This window comes from Heloderma suspectum, chromosome 1 (genome assembly GCF_057233095.1).
Source record: "Heloderma suspectum isolate Gila_16-S chromosome 1, 16-S_ref, whole genome shotgun sequence".
Classification (NCBI taxonomy): domain Eukaryota; kingdom Metazoa; phylum Chordata; class Lepidosauria; order Squamata; family Helodermatidae; genus Heloderma; species Heloderma suspectum.
Window position 1 is genome coordinate 72,910,598 of NC_139458.1, and position 16,353 is coordinate 72,926,950.

Here is a 16,353-nt window from a genome sequence, read left to right on the forward strand (position 1 = left end):
AAAGCTGAGTCATACTTTCTGACCTCTAGTGATTATAATAAATAATCATTAATGTTATAGGTAGAACAGCTTCTCAGGCTTTGATCTAATTAAAATATTTTTTTTATATACTTGAATTCAGCAGAGTATTAAAATGACCTGTTAAAGGTCAGCTGTGATGATCCACAGAGTCAAACCTCTGTATTTCTGTGCAGGAATTAATGCAGGTCCCTAACTAGCTTCCAGAAATTGGGTAGTGTAGCGGTGTCCTTTCGGTCCCTGCTACACAGTAGCGCCTTCGCCATTAATAAGGAGAGAAGCAAAATAAAAAAGGGATTAACTCTTAAGCTTTTTCACTGAAGAAACCTTGAGTCTGTCTCTGAGCAGGCCTAATGGGACTTCTGGGATTGGTTCCCAAAGTGGCCTGTCTCATACCAGCTTTCCCCCCCCCCACCTTGGTTTGTAGCTCATTCAAGAGGTTTAAGCACCCATTATTTGCTTGGTGTTTTCTTTGCCCAGCAAGAGAAGGACCTTTGAAAGGGGAGGGCTTGCTCTCTTCATGCTTCCCAGGCTTCCTCCGCTGGCTCCTCCCCCATTGATCTAAGTTAGTGAGAGGCAGTGAGGCTGAGCTGGGCTAAGCCAGCAGTTTTGTTCAGGAATCATGGCATGGTTCCTGCAATGTATTAAGCTCAGGGTTTGGGGCAGGGGTTGGTGGTATCCTGCCACAACTTTGATTAATTCAAGAATGCATAAATGTTTCACAAAGCTAGAACATTGGTGGGAGATAGGGGCTAGAATGAAAGAAAGGATTCTGTCTACAGACATTAAGCTAGCTCAAAACATAGGAGCTTTTAAAGAAAGCATTAATTAAGCATTGACATATCAGTGATATCAGGAGCACTTGGGAAGATATACTGAGGCCTAACACAATCAGAGGGCCTTTTAGACCCTGTATGCACAGGGTTCCTGAAGAATGAATTTATTATAGCTGGCTTACCTCTTAGTCATTGGGAGGGGTGTACATTATTTTATTTTTATCTTACATATCCTATCATTCTCTTTCAGTGCCTGAAGGGGACAGCTGGTATGAATACTACATCTTGTAATAGAGATCCATATGGCAGTTTCTCTGAAGGGTGGAACTGTGAGGCATAGGGAGCTGCCTATGGATGTGTGTGAAGGGGAGAGGGTTTCCCAGACTGTGTGGGTAAAGCATGTCTGGATTAGTACTTATGAGTATAATGGCCCCTTCTGACTGTAGGACTGAGTGTGTGTGCATGCGTGTATGCATGTGAAAAATGTAAAGGCCCATGTCATCTGTGAAGCATTACACATGTGTCAGTTTTACTGCAGATATATGTATTTATCAAACTGGCCTGGGATTTTGCCGGGAACTGCCTTGTGTTGGCTTGTCCCAAAGTAGGAGGTAGTTGTGGCTTCTTACATTTTATACCATCCCCACCATTTTGAAAAAGGACAAAAATAATTGCAAATCAATGTGAATGAATTCAACTTGAATAATGTTTTCTTTGGTTTTTCAAAAAGTTTTTTTTCCCTCCAAGTCCTGTGCCAAGGCTTCACAGGGTTCACTGCCTACCCATCCCTCCAGAGGATAGTGCTATGCCACATGGGTGCCTGTCCGGTTGTGGCACATTAGAGCAGGGTTAGGGTTAAATGAAAGTCTCATATAAAGCAGGGTTAAATGAAGTGGTGGAGGTAGGCTAGCTCATTAGGGTACTGGGTAAGTGGCTGCTGCTGGACAACAGCCGCCCACTTTTAAGTTTCAACTCTTTTTTCCCCCCACTTCTTTACACAGGAAACAGACCCAGTAGTAAGGAGGGTTGAAAAGGAGAGCTGACACTTCAGTCTGGTGACTGCAAGGCAAATTAGATGTGACATTAAATGCATCTTTGCATTTAACCTGCAGGGTGTTTTAGAATAAAAGAATGCACATGCCATCAGCTGTGTGTTTGTGATAATTATTGGGATTGCAGTAGGCGGAGGAGGAATTTAACCTTTCCTCCGATAAGAACATAAGAAGAACTGTGCTGGATCAGACCAAAGGTCCATCTAGTCCTGCATTCTGTTCACACAGTGGCCAATCAACTGTCCATGGGAAACCCACCAGCAGAACATGAGTAAAACAACACCCTTCTGCCCATGTTTACCAGCAACTAGTGTACATAGGCATAATGCCTCATGTTGGAGGCAGCATATAGCCTCAGGACTAGTAGCTGTTGATAGTCTCATCCTCCATGATTTTGTCAATTTTCCATGATTTTAAAACCATCCAGATTGTTAGCCATCACTATGTCTTGTGGTAGTGAATTCCATAGTTTACCTATATTCTGTGTGAAAAAGTACTTCCTTTTATCTGTCCTGAATCTTGCACCAGTCAGCTTCTTGGGATGATCCCAGGTTCTAGTATTATGAGAGAGGAAGAAAAATGCTTCCCTATCCACTTTCTCCACACCAGGCATAATTTTGTACACGTCTATCATGTCTCCCCTTACTCACTGTTTTTCTAAGCTAAACAATCCCAGATGTAACCTTTCCTCGTAGGGGACCTGCTCCAGCCGCTTGATCTGCACTTTTTCCAACTCTACAATCTCCTTTTTTTAGGTGCATTGACCAGAACCGTACACAGTATTCCAAGTGTGGTTACATCATAGATTTGTATAAAGGCAGTATGATATTGGCCATTTTATTCTTAATTCTATTCCAAATTATGACTAACATGGAATTTGCCTTGTTCACAGTGTCTCTGATAGCTATGAGTGCCTTTTACCAGTTTTGGCTGATAAGACAGATGGCCGTTGTTGGACAGGAATAGCTTGACCATTGTGGCCCATGCACTGGTAACTTCAAAACTGGATTAGTGCAGTGTGCTTTATATGAGACTGCCCTTAAGACTGGATTTGAACTTGCAGAATGGTGCAGAACTGATGCAGAAGGCCACAGCCAGGTTGGCAGCAGGAGCGGTTTATCACCAGCACATTACAACTACCTAAGGGACCTGCACTGGCTGCCTATAAACCAGGCCAGGTTTAAAGTTCTGGTACTTGTTTACAAAACCCTAAACATCTCAGGACCAGGATACTTAAGAGGTGTGCCTGTTCAGTTGCTGTGCTCATCAGGAAATACCTTCATGATGGTGCCTAAGGTATCAGTGGTCTGGTCCATGATGGCTCAGAATAGAGCCTTTAGCATCACATCACCAACTCTCTGGAACTCCTAACAAGTGCATATTAGACAGGCACTTTGGGTTTTCAGCCCCTGCTGAAAACTTGTTCCAACAAACTTTCCCAAAACAGCAATTTTGTCTGTTTCCTTGCTATCATGCTATTGTCTCTTCTAAGTTTTATACAGTATTTTGTTATGCTTTTATACTGTATTGTTTGTATATTGCTTAGAAATGTATTGTAATGTAAATGATTCATAAATATTAATAACTAATAATTGAATAGCATTATATAGAAATATGAGAATTGAGTTGGTTGAGGTTAAGCACTTTCAGGTGCTGGTCCCTTTTGAATGGGAGAATTAAGAAGATACTTAACTCTCTCCCATTTAGATCAGTGGGGCCTAAACATTCTGAGGGACGTATCCAACGGTGTCCAGCCACTAGTGCTATTTACATTGCATTAGCAGAAACTAATGCTTTCACTGGAAACCCATAGTGCTAGGAAGTGCTATTGATGTTGTGTAAGTGTTGGTTTCTGCTAGTACAATGTCAATAGTATTAGTGGCCAGACACTGTTGGATCCTTCCCAATATCTTTGCTGGATCATATCCATAATGGTTATCATGGCTCATTTGTGGGGTTTGATAAAGAAAATATTTATATTTTTGTTGTTTTCATTTTATTTTCCAGAGAGCATGCAGAGGGAAGAAGAATCATAATAGAAGTTGAAGATAGAATGGCAATAGTCAGAAACGTAAAGGTATGTTTTATTTCAGCATCAGAAAGCCAGATTTATTTTGTGAAATAACTGTGACAGGCATTATGATAGCTTGTAGAGTAGAGAGGCATTTGTACCCGGTTTGCACGTAACTGTGGGAAATTGTGGGTTAATTAATTAACCCACGATTTGCCACAGTGTGTGCCAGGTGTGTTCTGCCACCATTTTCTATATGTAATCTCCGATAGGGCCGATTAGAGGTTGCTATGTGACATTTGAACCCGGACACAGTGACTGGGGTTGGATGGCATTTAACCCACAATAAGCCATGGCACCCATGGGCACCAGGTTGTATATCTAACCCTACTCAGGGGTTGTCAGGTCATGTGTACCTAGTGAGTGTGGCTATGCTAGGGCTGTTAATAACCCACACATAACCCACACTCACTTGGTTTGCATGACACAACAACCTCTGAGTGGTGGGTTTGCATATTCAGAGTGGTTGCTGCATGCACTGTGGGCTGTCGTGTTGTGTGAACAGCTCCAGTAGGTTAATCATGGGTTAAACAATCCACAGTTAACCTACAATTAGTTGTTACAGGCCCTTTGGTATAGTGGAGATAGAGACTTGGATCACATGACAGTGTCAGCCATGAAGCTCACTGCATGAGCTTGGGCCAGTTAAACTATTTCTTGCAGGGGTGTGTGAGTGTGTAAATGGGACAGATATATATGTGCAACTTTGGAGCAGGAAGGCAGGATAGAAATGTAATAAATAGGCCAAAGAATTGCTGGAGAGGCTTGAACTGAGATGCCTTTAATTTCTTTGACTGTCTGTGCACCACCAGAAAATGCAGAGAGATCAATGCTTTGCTCATGAATACGTGACAATCTCCCATTCCTATATGTATTTTCCGGGGTCATATTCACCCCTATGGTATGAGCATCCAGACTTCTCCTTATTGAAGTTCTCTACATTTCTTGTCATACGTAAGACACAGGTTCTGACCAATACTTTGATTCATTTACAGTATTTTATACCACTGCATATCTAAAACAGATTTTGGAGTGGTGAACATAAAAGGTAAAATAGAAAGATAAAAAGATGGAGGGAGCAATCCTATGGCCACCAGTCAGCGGCTAGATGGCCATAGGATATGTGGTTTTCTGGGAACCGACCTTCCCCCACTTCCATGCTGCCTCGCAGGCAGCGTGCAATGGCCCCGCGTGCTGCACTCAGAAGAGGAGCACAGAGCAGCCAAAACGGGGCGTTCCAGGGCAGGGAAGGCAGAAACGCTGGTACGACACATCCTATGTGTAGTCTGGTAGCCTCCTCCCCTGCTCAGCCTTCCTCTGATCCCCTCCATGCTTCTCCTGCCCTGCATTGGATAGGTAGTCGCCTCCCAGTTCAGAGGTGGCCACCTATCCCCATAGGATTGCGCCCTAAAGCACCATATTAAAATTATGCTTTTAAAAGAACAAAATGCCAGTAAGAACTGTGGCTGGTCAGTTAAGGAATGCCTCCTGAAACAGTGCTGTTTTCAGGAGGCACTGAAAGCAACCCAGTGTTGGTGCTTGCCTGACCTCCAGGGGCAGGGAGTTCCAAGAAAGGGGGTCACCACACTGAAGCCTCTTCTCCTAGTGGACTCCAGTCAGGCCATAGGTCCATGTGGAGCCACCAGGAGCATGCCCTCTGATGACCTCAGTGACCGGGTAGGTTGGTAAGGGAGAAGACGCTCTCTCAGGTATCCTGGTCCCAAGTTGTTTAGGGCTTTGTACACTACTACTAGAACCTTAAACCTGGTCCAGCAATGAACATTGCAAAATATTAAAAGAGCTTTAGTTCTCTGTCTAGCATAAATGAGAAAAAACAGGGGGAAAGCCTATTAGTAGGTGTACCTTGTTTTTATTGCATTAATCTGGCCTGTGGAAAATCTATTGAAATCTCTCACTCTTTCATATCCTAGAAGCAAGCTTAAAAATAAAACAGGAAGGAAATGCAAAGCAGGGTGAGGGGGAAGCCTACATTGGCACAGCTTCCGAGTTCTTTATAGAACTGGAATAAACATCTGTGGGTCTTTAAAAAAAAATTAACCATCTTGTAGCCATGTTGCTGTTGCTGCTGTATCTTCAATTGTATGCCTTTATTCTTTCAAGTGGTCAGTAAATTGTTAGTAAGATACACACAAAAACCCAAACATCGGGATGACTTTCTGTCTTTTTCTTTCTCCCCTCCCGTGATTGCAGTCTACTATCATTGCAGCTAATTTCTGGGAAACTTAACAAAAATGTGTATTGAGCTACAGTTGATGTCCTGATGGGTGACTGGTTACAAGAGACTGTACATCCTTTCCCTTTTGAGATTCTTGAAGGCTTCCTTTATAGGGCATGGGAAACAGAGCTGTTTTTTCCAGACATTGGGACTCCTGAATGCTACTGTACTCTCTCAGTCAAATAGGAAAATGGGGCCAAAATCAGTTTCTGTTGGCAATGTATCTCTAACTACTCAGAAGGCGGATAAGTGAATTATAGAGTTACCAAGATTACTGTGGGAATTCTACAGGACAGATGCTTTCTATTTCTTGCTTGGTCTTTATTTGTATCTCCATGTCTGCCTGATTATTTTAGGTGACTTGCTTAAGATAATTAGTATTTTAAATGCCTTAGGAGGCAGTTTGGCAGAGATCAAATAACTAGATAAGTGATTTCCTCCTCCTTTTATATTCTTTCCGGAGCTGGGTTAATTCTTGGGCCTATAATGTTCAGTGTCTTTTAGGAAATCCATTTCTTTACTGTGGCTTGTGATGTGGAAGGCATATTGCTTAAGTAAAATGTATTTTTTCTTGTCATATGTAAGACACTGCAAGTTGTTATACAAAAGAGATCCTTACACATATTCTGCTGATAGCAACCATGTAAATGTGGAGCAACTACAAAGAAAGCAACATAGACTTGGAATATATTATATTTAAGAATGAGAAAAACTTGCACCTAGATGAACACAATTATTTAAAATCTTGGAATAACGTCTGTTTTTCTCCTCTTTTCATAGGCATGTTTAAGATAAAGGAGGCAAGAATTTTATGCCATCTAGCATACTGTGCTGCTTAGTGTCTTATAAAAGTATCCTGCAGTTTTTATAGATGCCTGTGGAAAAATCTGTGCTTGCATGAGATGCACATATGGAATTTTCCTTTTTCCATAGGTAGTAATGAGAAATGCATGCATTCAGTATAGTCCTTGGTATTGCAGTTTGGGTTTTTTGATCAGAAGAATATAGTTTCTAGCACTCACATTTTTAATATAAAACGTTTTCCCTCTCCCCATAAGTACATAATAGCTCTACTAGATCAGACCAAAGGCCTATCAGTCCAGCATCTTGTTTCCCACAATGGTCAATCAAAAGGTTTCTGGCGACAGCCCTCTCCCATTGTTGTTCTCCAGCAACCAGTGTTCAGAGACATGCTGTTTCTGATCCTGGATGTAGCATTATAAGCATTATGATTAGTAGCCACTGTTCGAATCTTTTAAATTCATTTGAGATTATGGCCATCACCACATTTTGTGGTTGCAAATTCTGTAGTTTATGTGCTATGTGAAGAAGTACTTCCTTTGATCTGTCCTGAATCTCCTACCAGTCATCTTCATTGATCAATGACCAATAGTATTATGACACAGAAAGAAAACTTGTCTCTATCCACTTTCTCTGCATGGCTGGCTGAGGGATCCTGAGAGTTGTAGGACTTATTTCTGTGTAAACATGCATAGGATTGCACTTTAAATCAAATTACGTGGGCTTTAATTTCCCCTCAAATATTTCAGGTCCAATACTTATGGTGTATTGGGACATTTTTTAAAACATGGGGTACTTTTTTTTAGCTTTGTTTACTAAATACTAGTAAAATAAACATGCTAAATTAGATCACTCTCTAGAAAATGTTCTGATGCAGCCTGAAAAATTTCCAGTGCAAATTCCCCTAATTTGCATTGGAAAATGTTCCAGTTTAAAATTTTCCAGAAAACACACATCATTAGATACAATATATGATATGGCTAATTTTCAGACTTCTGATAAAAGCATTTATTGACAGTGAACATTCAGATAGTAATTGTGGCAGTTAAATACTTATTTTTTCCTGTTGTCTTGTTTGTTTTGGATAATATGTTTAGACCGACAGTTATTACCAGTTAAAATCAGAATATTTATTTATTTATTTATTTAAAATATTTCACCTAGGATTTAGTATTCTGAAAAATTGACTTGTAGAATATTTTATATAGAGCAGAGGTCCCCAACCTTTCTGGGCTGGTGAGCACATTTGGAATTTTGATAGAATGTTGTGGGCACTCTCACAAAATGGTTGTTAGGATGTGGGGCCTTCCCATTTATAAAACAGTTGCCATGATGGGCCTGGATGTTCACAAAACACTCATTTTTCAGAAGCAAACTGGTGAACCTAAAGGAAAACTAACTTCCCCAAGAATCGAAGTACAAGGCAGAGGTGGGGACTAAGCTCCAAAACACAAAGCCACTCTTATGAACTCAAATAAAGATGACAGTGGAGGGTAGAACTTTTGCCTTGCAGCACGGCAGTCTCTCAGTTAAAACATTTTTTAATCAAAAAAATCTTAAGAAATAAAATAAAAATCAGGAGGGGCAGGGAGCCTGGTAGCCATCAAGAGAGGGGTCCATGGGCACCACATTGTAGACCCCAGGTATAGAGTGTTGTTCAGGGGGAGGGGAGAGAGATGCATAATCAGTCAACTGAGGGTACACTTACTCCATCTTTTGAAGTAGACCACAAAAGTTTATACCACAATAACTGTGCAGTCCTGTGCACATTTACTAGGTTGTCAGCCTCAGTGAATGCAGTGGGACTTGCGCCTGCAGTGGGACTTAAAATTCGTGGGATTGTGCTATAAATGGATTAGTCTTTAAACTGCATGACGACTCTTTTTCGTTTTTTATGTCTCAGATAAAACTAGTAATTTCCAGAGCAGTTGTTGTGTTAGTCAGAGAATTAGCAATTGGGAACTGGCATATTGGTGTTCCTAGGAATTTGTAGTAACCAATACACTGTTTACATTTTGGCATTTCAAGAGATTGCCAAGATCATTTGCTTTGGCAGAGCTTTCTTTTTTCAATATAACTGTACGATCACTGCTGAGGGTGAATGTTCGTTCTTTCTTAGTAGTAAGTCAGAGTTCTCAATCGAACAGTCTGTCATTACACAGTGAGCTAAATGAAGCTTGCTTCTGAATGACTGTGCAGTATAGACCTCATTTTAAAAAATAATCCTTTCAAATTAACTGATCAAAAGACCAATTTAAATACTACCAGCAGGCAAAACAAACATCAGTACATGTTAGTTTAACATGGCTGCTAATTTATTCTCGTTGGCTTATTTCTACACAGATAAAATCTTTTTTAAGGGAACAAAGCTCTGAAAGGCAGTTAAGGGCACAATCCCCTGGCTGGAGAATGCTGGGAATTGTAGAACTTTTTTCTGTCTAAAAATTCATAGGATTGCACCTAAGTGATAGTTCTCATTCTGAGGAGCAATTGCATAGTTTATGAGATTGCTCTTGATGTATATATTTTAATTTACTGCTTTTAAGATTGTGTTTGGCATTTAGGATATTCCCTATTTCCATCTGTTGTTGACAGGTGGGACACATGACCCTATTCAGTATGGGTATACTAACTCTATAATGAGTTTAAAATGTGGGTCAGCGTTATTAGCAGTGTTTTCAGAAAATATCATTATTTTGATTATCTTTATTGATTTATGGACACTGCCCCTTCCAAACTCCAAGGGAGTTACCTATTTGGAGAGTGAAGAAGAGAGTACTCTAGCTTCGAAAATTATCACCTATAGGAACAGTTTCTCCAAGATTTCTTGTACTCTGAGTATAATATGCAAGTCGTATTTCAGATGTTAGCCACACCGTAATGTATTACTTTTGCCATTTCTCCTTAAAACACATGATAATGAAGGCGTGATTATGGTGCACATGTGATTTAATGAAGAATGGGAATATTAATACACATAGTCATGGTTTGCATTTAAAGTGCAATTCCTGTATTTTGTACTTGGGTGTTCACAGCTAAAAGTGTCATATGAAACAGCCTTGAGGAACTCTGGAATTTACTATAAAGAAAAAAAAGTCAATATGCAGGCAAAAATACCAGGCTTCTGAAATAAGTGTTACTTTATGTGAGAAGAAGAAGTTAGGGATAGGTTTCGCACAGTTTCCTTTACCCCTGTTACCTTCCTGAGATATTAGGTTTTCAGTCTATAGAAGGGAAAGAGGTGATGCAGAGCTAAGAATGGAGTTCCTCAGGCATATTTCCTGGTTACCTCATATAGATCCTTTTTCTCTCTGTTCTCCCAACTTTTCTGCTGCTCCAGATCGTCTTTGTAGATTGTTCTCATCAGCAAAGTGCAGTGGTGTTATATCCTTGTATTACTGCAAGCCATGGAACACATCTATCTGTAGAATGCATTCCTATCACATCTGAAAGAATCGTTAATAGGATCACAACGTAATGATTGTGTTAATAAAACATATCGCTGAGACACACAACTAGTAGACATTTTATGTCTGTTCCCTCTTCTGGTTCTTCTTGCAGCTGAATGGTACCTGACTGCCTCACCAGCTTGCCCTCTGGTCTGTTGCTGCTGATTCTGAATACTAGATCATTCCAAAATAAAACCTCTCTCACCTATGATTTAACTGTGGATGAGGGGCTCAACTGGTATGCATAACTGAGGCCTGGGTGGACGAATGTGCTCTCCTGAGTACTTGGAGCAGCACCAACATAGACTCATGTTCTTAAAGAATAATACTATCAATGGCTACCAGTCATGATGGTTATATATTGCATCCAGTATCAGAGGCAGCATGCCTCTGTATACCAGTTGCTGGGGAACATGAGTGGGAAGATGCCAATTCATTCATGTGCTGCTGTGGGCTTCCCACAGGCATGTGGTTGGCCACTCTGAATAGAATGCTGGATAGGCCTTTGCTCTGATCCAGCACGTCTCGTGTTCTTATTTTTGAGGGCCCAGAAAATGTCGGGGGTGGTCACTCTGGTCTATAGGGATTACATCTCCCTCTCTAGGCTTCCTGTCTATCTGAGTATCAATCTTGAGTTGGACACTCAGGACAGATTAGGAATTCTACTGCTGAACCTTCCATCCCACTGTCCACCAATATCCCTACCTGAATTGACAGAGATGATGTTGGATTTGGTGTTGATAGGATGATTGTCTTGGGAGACTGCAACATACTTGCTGAAGCCATTGGTTCCAGGGTGACTCAAGACTTCATGGCTGCCCAAACCATGGGGTTGTTGTAACATGTCATTGTCTAAACGCATGTAGCAGGATACATTCTGGATGTGGTTTTCTCAGTCAGGCAGGAGGATAGTGATGTGAAAGTGGGAGATTTAACATCTATTCCATTGACATGGTCAGATCAATTCCTGCTGAAGTTTAAACTATCACTGGCTGTTCTTCTCTAAAGGGGGGATATGTTAAAATGGTCTGCCCCCAGAGGTTAATGGATTCTGATGGATTCCGGAAGTTTCTAGGGGATTTTCCTGTTGGTATGGCTAGCATTCCTATCAATGCCCTAGTTACTCTGTGGGATACAGAGATGTCCCAGGCAGTTGATGCAATCACCCCTAAGTGCTCTCTCCCTCTCTGTATAGCCTATACTGCTCCTTGGTATACATCTGAAGGCCAAACTAATGGTCCTATAATCATGTATAGCTGAGCTATGAGTGATTTTCCCTACTCTCCTGAAAGTGGCCATGGCTCTAATTTGGATCAGGACTATGGTGCTTGGGGAGAGGAGGGTTTAAGCTCCCCCCATTTTCATCCCAAAATTCCACCCCACCCCCCCTGTGGGGTGGGGTTTAAAAAAGCAGGGGGAGTATTCATCACCTCTCCTGAAGCACAATGGTCTCTATAGACCAGTTGCTATCATCTCCTTCCTGGGCAAGGTTCTTGAGGTCACAGGCACCCTTGGATGAAACTGATTTTCTGGATACATCTCAATCCAGCTTCAGGCCTGGTTTTGGAACAGAAGCGGCCTTAGATGCCCCATGGGATGACCTATGCTGAGAAAGGGACAACGGAAGTGCAACTTTGTAGGTTCTCTTGGATCTCTCAGTGGCTTTCAATATCATCAACCAATGGTATCCGGGAACTGGCTTTGCTGTGCATGGGGCTTCCCCTGCACTTATATGCTGCTTTTTAGGACATAGTTCTTACAAGCTGGCTTGCAACAATAAATATAAACACAAAATACAATAAAATCCAACTATGTGTCATAGTTTGCCCAAAATACATTTGTGTTATTGCCCAAAATAAATTTAAATTGGCCACCATTTTGTAATTTTTCAACTGGGAAGAGGATGCTGAGCCATCCAGGCTTGTATTAAAGCCCTCATGGGAAAGGTGAAGGATGAGCAAAGCCTACTTGACTGGCACTTGCAGGAGCTTTTTAGGGTTGGCTTTAAGGTATATTGCTTAAGTACAGACAAATTTCTCATACTTGCCCAGAGTATGGGAAATAAACAGAACAAACTTGAACTCTTAATACAGGAGGGAAATTATGACGTGATAGGTATAACTGAGACTTGGTGGGATGACCTTCATGACTGGAATACAGCAATTGAAGGATATAACTTGTTCAAAAAGAACAGGAGGAACAGAAAGGGAGGTGGGGTTGCACTGTATGTGAAAAATACATATCCCTGCACAGAAATACAGGAGGATGAGCTTGGTAGCCCCATCGAGAGCATCTGGATCAAAATAAATGGAGCAAAGAATAAAAGGACCCTGGTGGTCGGAGCCTACTACTGGCCACCCAACCAAGGAGAAGACGAGGATGAAACTTTTGAAAAGCAAATAGCCAATGTTTTAAGGAAGCATGATGTAGTAGTAATGGGGGACTTCAATTTCCCCGATATTTGTTTATTTATTTATTATTAAATTTATTAATCGCCCATCTGGCTGGTCACCCAGCCACTCTGGGCGATGTACAGCATACAGTAAAACAGTTTAAAACAATAAAATTCTACAGTAAAAACATTTTCTAAAATACCCTAACCCACCCCAAATGCCTGCCTGAACAACCACGTTTTTAATGCATGACAGAAGCTCATTAAAGAGGGGGCATGGATTTGTCAAAAACAAGTCCTGCCAGACAAATCTGATCTCATTTTTTGATCAAGTAACCTCCCTTGTGGACTGTGGGAATGCTGTGGACATCATATACCTCGACTTCAGCAAAGCTTTCGACAAATCTTCTCGATCATCCCAGAATGCAGGACACGGAATAATGGGCTCAAGTTCCAGGAAGCCAGATTCCAGCTGAACATCAGGAAAAACTTCCTGACTGTTAGAGCAATACGACAATGGAACCAATTACCTAGGGAGGTGGTGGGCTCTCCCACACTGGAGGTGTTCAAGGCAAGGCTGGACAGCCATCTGTCAGGGATGCTCTGACTTGGATTCCTGCATTGAGCAGGGGTTGGACTCGATGGCCTTGTAGGCCCCTTCCAACCCTACTATTCTATGATTCTATGATTTTATAAGAGCTGGTTCACATATACATGTATATTAATTGACTACTGAACACTGATTTGTAGCTTAAAGGTGAAGTGATTTCATTAAAAAGTATTAGGTAGTAAATACTTTCATTAAGAAGTATTGGGTCACGCCCTTCAGGAAACGAGCATTTCTGCTCGCTGTGGCGCTTCCCCCTGGAAGCGCTACATCACAGTCACCAGTGGTAGGGGCTGAGTGTGCGCCGCCACCAGTGAGGCTGCCCATGCATACGCTGCCACCACTGGCCAACATGGACAGCCTGCAGGAGGTCAACATTGGATAGCACCCATTATATTTCAGGTGATTTGAAGTGATATACATGTTCTGTCTCTGGTGTTTGATCTGTGGGGCTCATTCACATGCGCATATTGTCCCTTGATGTAGCAGTCAGCAAGTGATGAACATGAATGTATGAACCAGTCCTTATCAACATACGTCAGTACACTTAATGCTGCAGTTCTTTCAGTTATATTGTTTGGGTATTTGGGGGTTGGACTCGATGGCCTTGTAGGCCCCTTCCAACCCTACTATTCTATGAATAACAGGATTTGAGATTGTTTTCACTGCAAAATTCCAGACATCCTTGTCCGAGTAGTATTAGTGCTTCTTTCATGTATTTTCTTTCTTTTAAATTTAAACCTAGGAAAAAGAATATACCGGCTACATTTGGCTCTATAAATATTTTGTGATTATAAAAATGTATTCTGCATAAACATCCTGCCCTAGATTAATCCTTGTTGACACAACTAATGCATGTTGCATCCTTCTGTTTCCTCTCAACTCAGGTGGACAACCGGTATGAGGGTCTTTGGGATACAAGGGAGAAAACTGTGGCATTTGGCTTTGATTACTGCTATTGGTCAGTTGATCCTGAGGATCCTAAATATGCATCTCAGGAACTTGTAAGTGATGTTTGCTTCAGTTCTTTTTCTTCTTTTATAATTCATTCTTTTTTTGTTTTTACTTGGAAATCAATAAGATTATAAATATTTTGGCCACCTAATGCAAAGAGAAAACTCACTGGAAAAGACCCTGATGCTGGGAAGGATTGAAGGCAAAAGGAGAAGGGGACGGCAGAAGATGAGATGGCTAGATAGCATCACTGATGCAATGAATATGAACTTGAGCACGCTCCGGGAGAGAGCGGAGGACAGGAAGGCCTGGCGTGCTGTGTTTCATGGGGTCACGAAGAGTCGGACACGACTTAACGACTGAACAACAACAATTGGGGGTTGGGGTGGTATGAACTGTCTTACTGGCTCAGACCAAAAATGTTACCTTACAGCCCATCCCAGATATTTCTAACGGTGGCCAAAAGTCCAGATGCTTTAGAGCAGCCCTGCAAATACAAAAAATACCAGCTCATCTGCAGGTAACATTGATCCTGGGATGGTGCTTGGAATGAGAATATGTTCTGCCAGATATAGTGCCTTGCATAAGTATTCACACACACCTTTGACTTGTCCACATTTTATTGTGTTACAACCTGGAATTACAGTGGATTTAATTGGCATTTTCACTATTTGATTTACACAATGTACTTAACCCTTTGAAGGTGCAAAATATTTTTATTATGACACAAAAGTTAATTAAACAAAAACAAACTGGCATTTGTTGGGTGCCTAGTATTCACCCCCATTAGTCAATACTTGGTAGAAGCACCTTTGACAACAATTACGGCTGTGAGTCTTTTGGGGTAAGTCTCTACCAGCTTTGTTCATCTGGATCCTGCAGTTTTTGTCCATTGTTTTTGGCAAAATTGCTCAAGCTCTGTCAGGTTGGATGGGGACTGTTGGTGAACAGCAATTTTTAAGTCTTGCCACAGATTCTCAATCAGATTGAGGTCTGGGCTTTGACTGGGGGATTCTAAGATATTCAGGTTCTTGTTTTTAAACTACTCCAGTGTAACTTAGGCTGTGTGTTTAGGGTCACTGTCCTGCTGGAAGGTGAACCTCCACCCCCTTACCTGTATTTGGCTTCATCCAACTTTCTGTCAGTCCTGACCAGTTTCCCAATCCCTGCCAATGAAAAGCATACCCACAAGATGCTGCTGCCACCACCATGCTTCACTGCGGGGATGCTGTTCTCAGGGCGATGAACATAGTTGGCTTTGTGCCACACATAGCATTTTGCAGTAAGGCCAAAAAGTTCAGTTTTGGTCTCATCAGAGCAGAGAACCTTTTTCCATGTGTTTGCTGTGTCTTCCACATGCCTTTTGGCAAAATCCAAACAGGATTTGATATGGGTTTTTTTCAGCAATGTTTTCTTTCTCACCACTCTTCTATAAAGCCCAGCTGAGTGGAGCATCCAAGTGATAGTTGTCCCATGGATGGTTTGTCCTATCTCAGCTGTGGAGCTCCTTCAGAGTTACCATTGGCCTCCTGGTTGCTTCTCTGAGTAATGCCCTCCTTACCTGGTCACTGAGTTTTCGTGGTCAGCCTTCTCTAGGCGGAGTTGCAGTTGTGCCATATTCTTTCCATTTTGTAGTAACAGATTTAATGATGCTTCAGGGGATGTTCATAGTTTGGGATTTTTTTAATAACCTAACCCTGATTGGTGCTTTTCCAGAACTTTATCCTGGACTTGATTTGACAGCTCCTTGGTCTTCATGATGCTGTTTGTTTAGATATGCTCTCCAACAAACTCTGAGGGCTTCTAGAAACAGGTGTATTTAATCTGAGATCATGTGACACTTGAATTGCACACTGGTGGACTCCATTCAACTAATTATGTGATTTTTGAAGGCAATTGGTTGCACCAGAGCTTATTTAGAGGTGTCACAGCAAAGGGGGTGAAAACTTATGCAATCCAGACTTTTCAGTTTTTTATTTGTAAATCATTTTGTAAAA

The 16,353-nt window shown here is 41.4% G+C and overlaps 1 protein-coding gene across 1 annotated transcript in view; it reads left to right on the forward strand.

Moving 5' to 3' along the window:
• STARD9 (StAR related lipid transfer domain containing 9) overlaps nucleotides 1-16,353 on the forward strand; it is a 173,519-nt gene that overhangs the window by 2,873 nt on the left and 154,293 nt on the right. Inside the window, exons 2-3 of the mRNA XM_084846678.1 lie at nucleotides 3,854-3,923; nucleotides 14,290-14,406. Coding sequence (XP_084702804.1) covers nucleotides 3,854-3,923; nucleotides 14,290-14,406 — 187 coding nt within the window. The remainder of the gene's footprint in view (nucleotides 1-3,853; nucleotides 3,924-14,289; nucleotides 14,407-16,353) is intronic.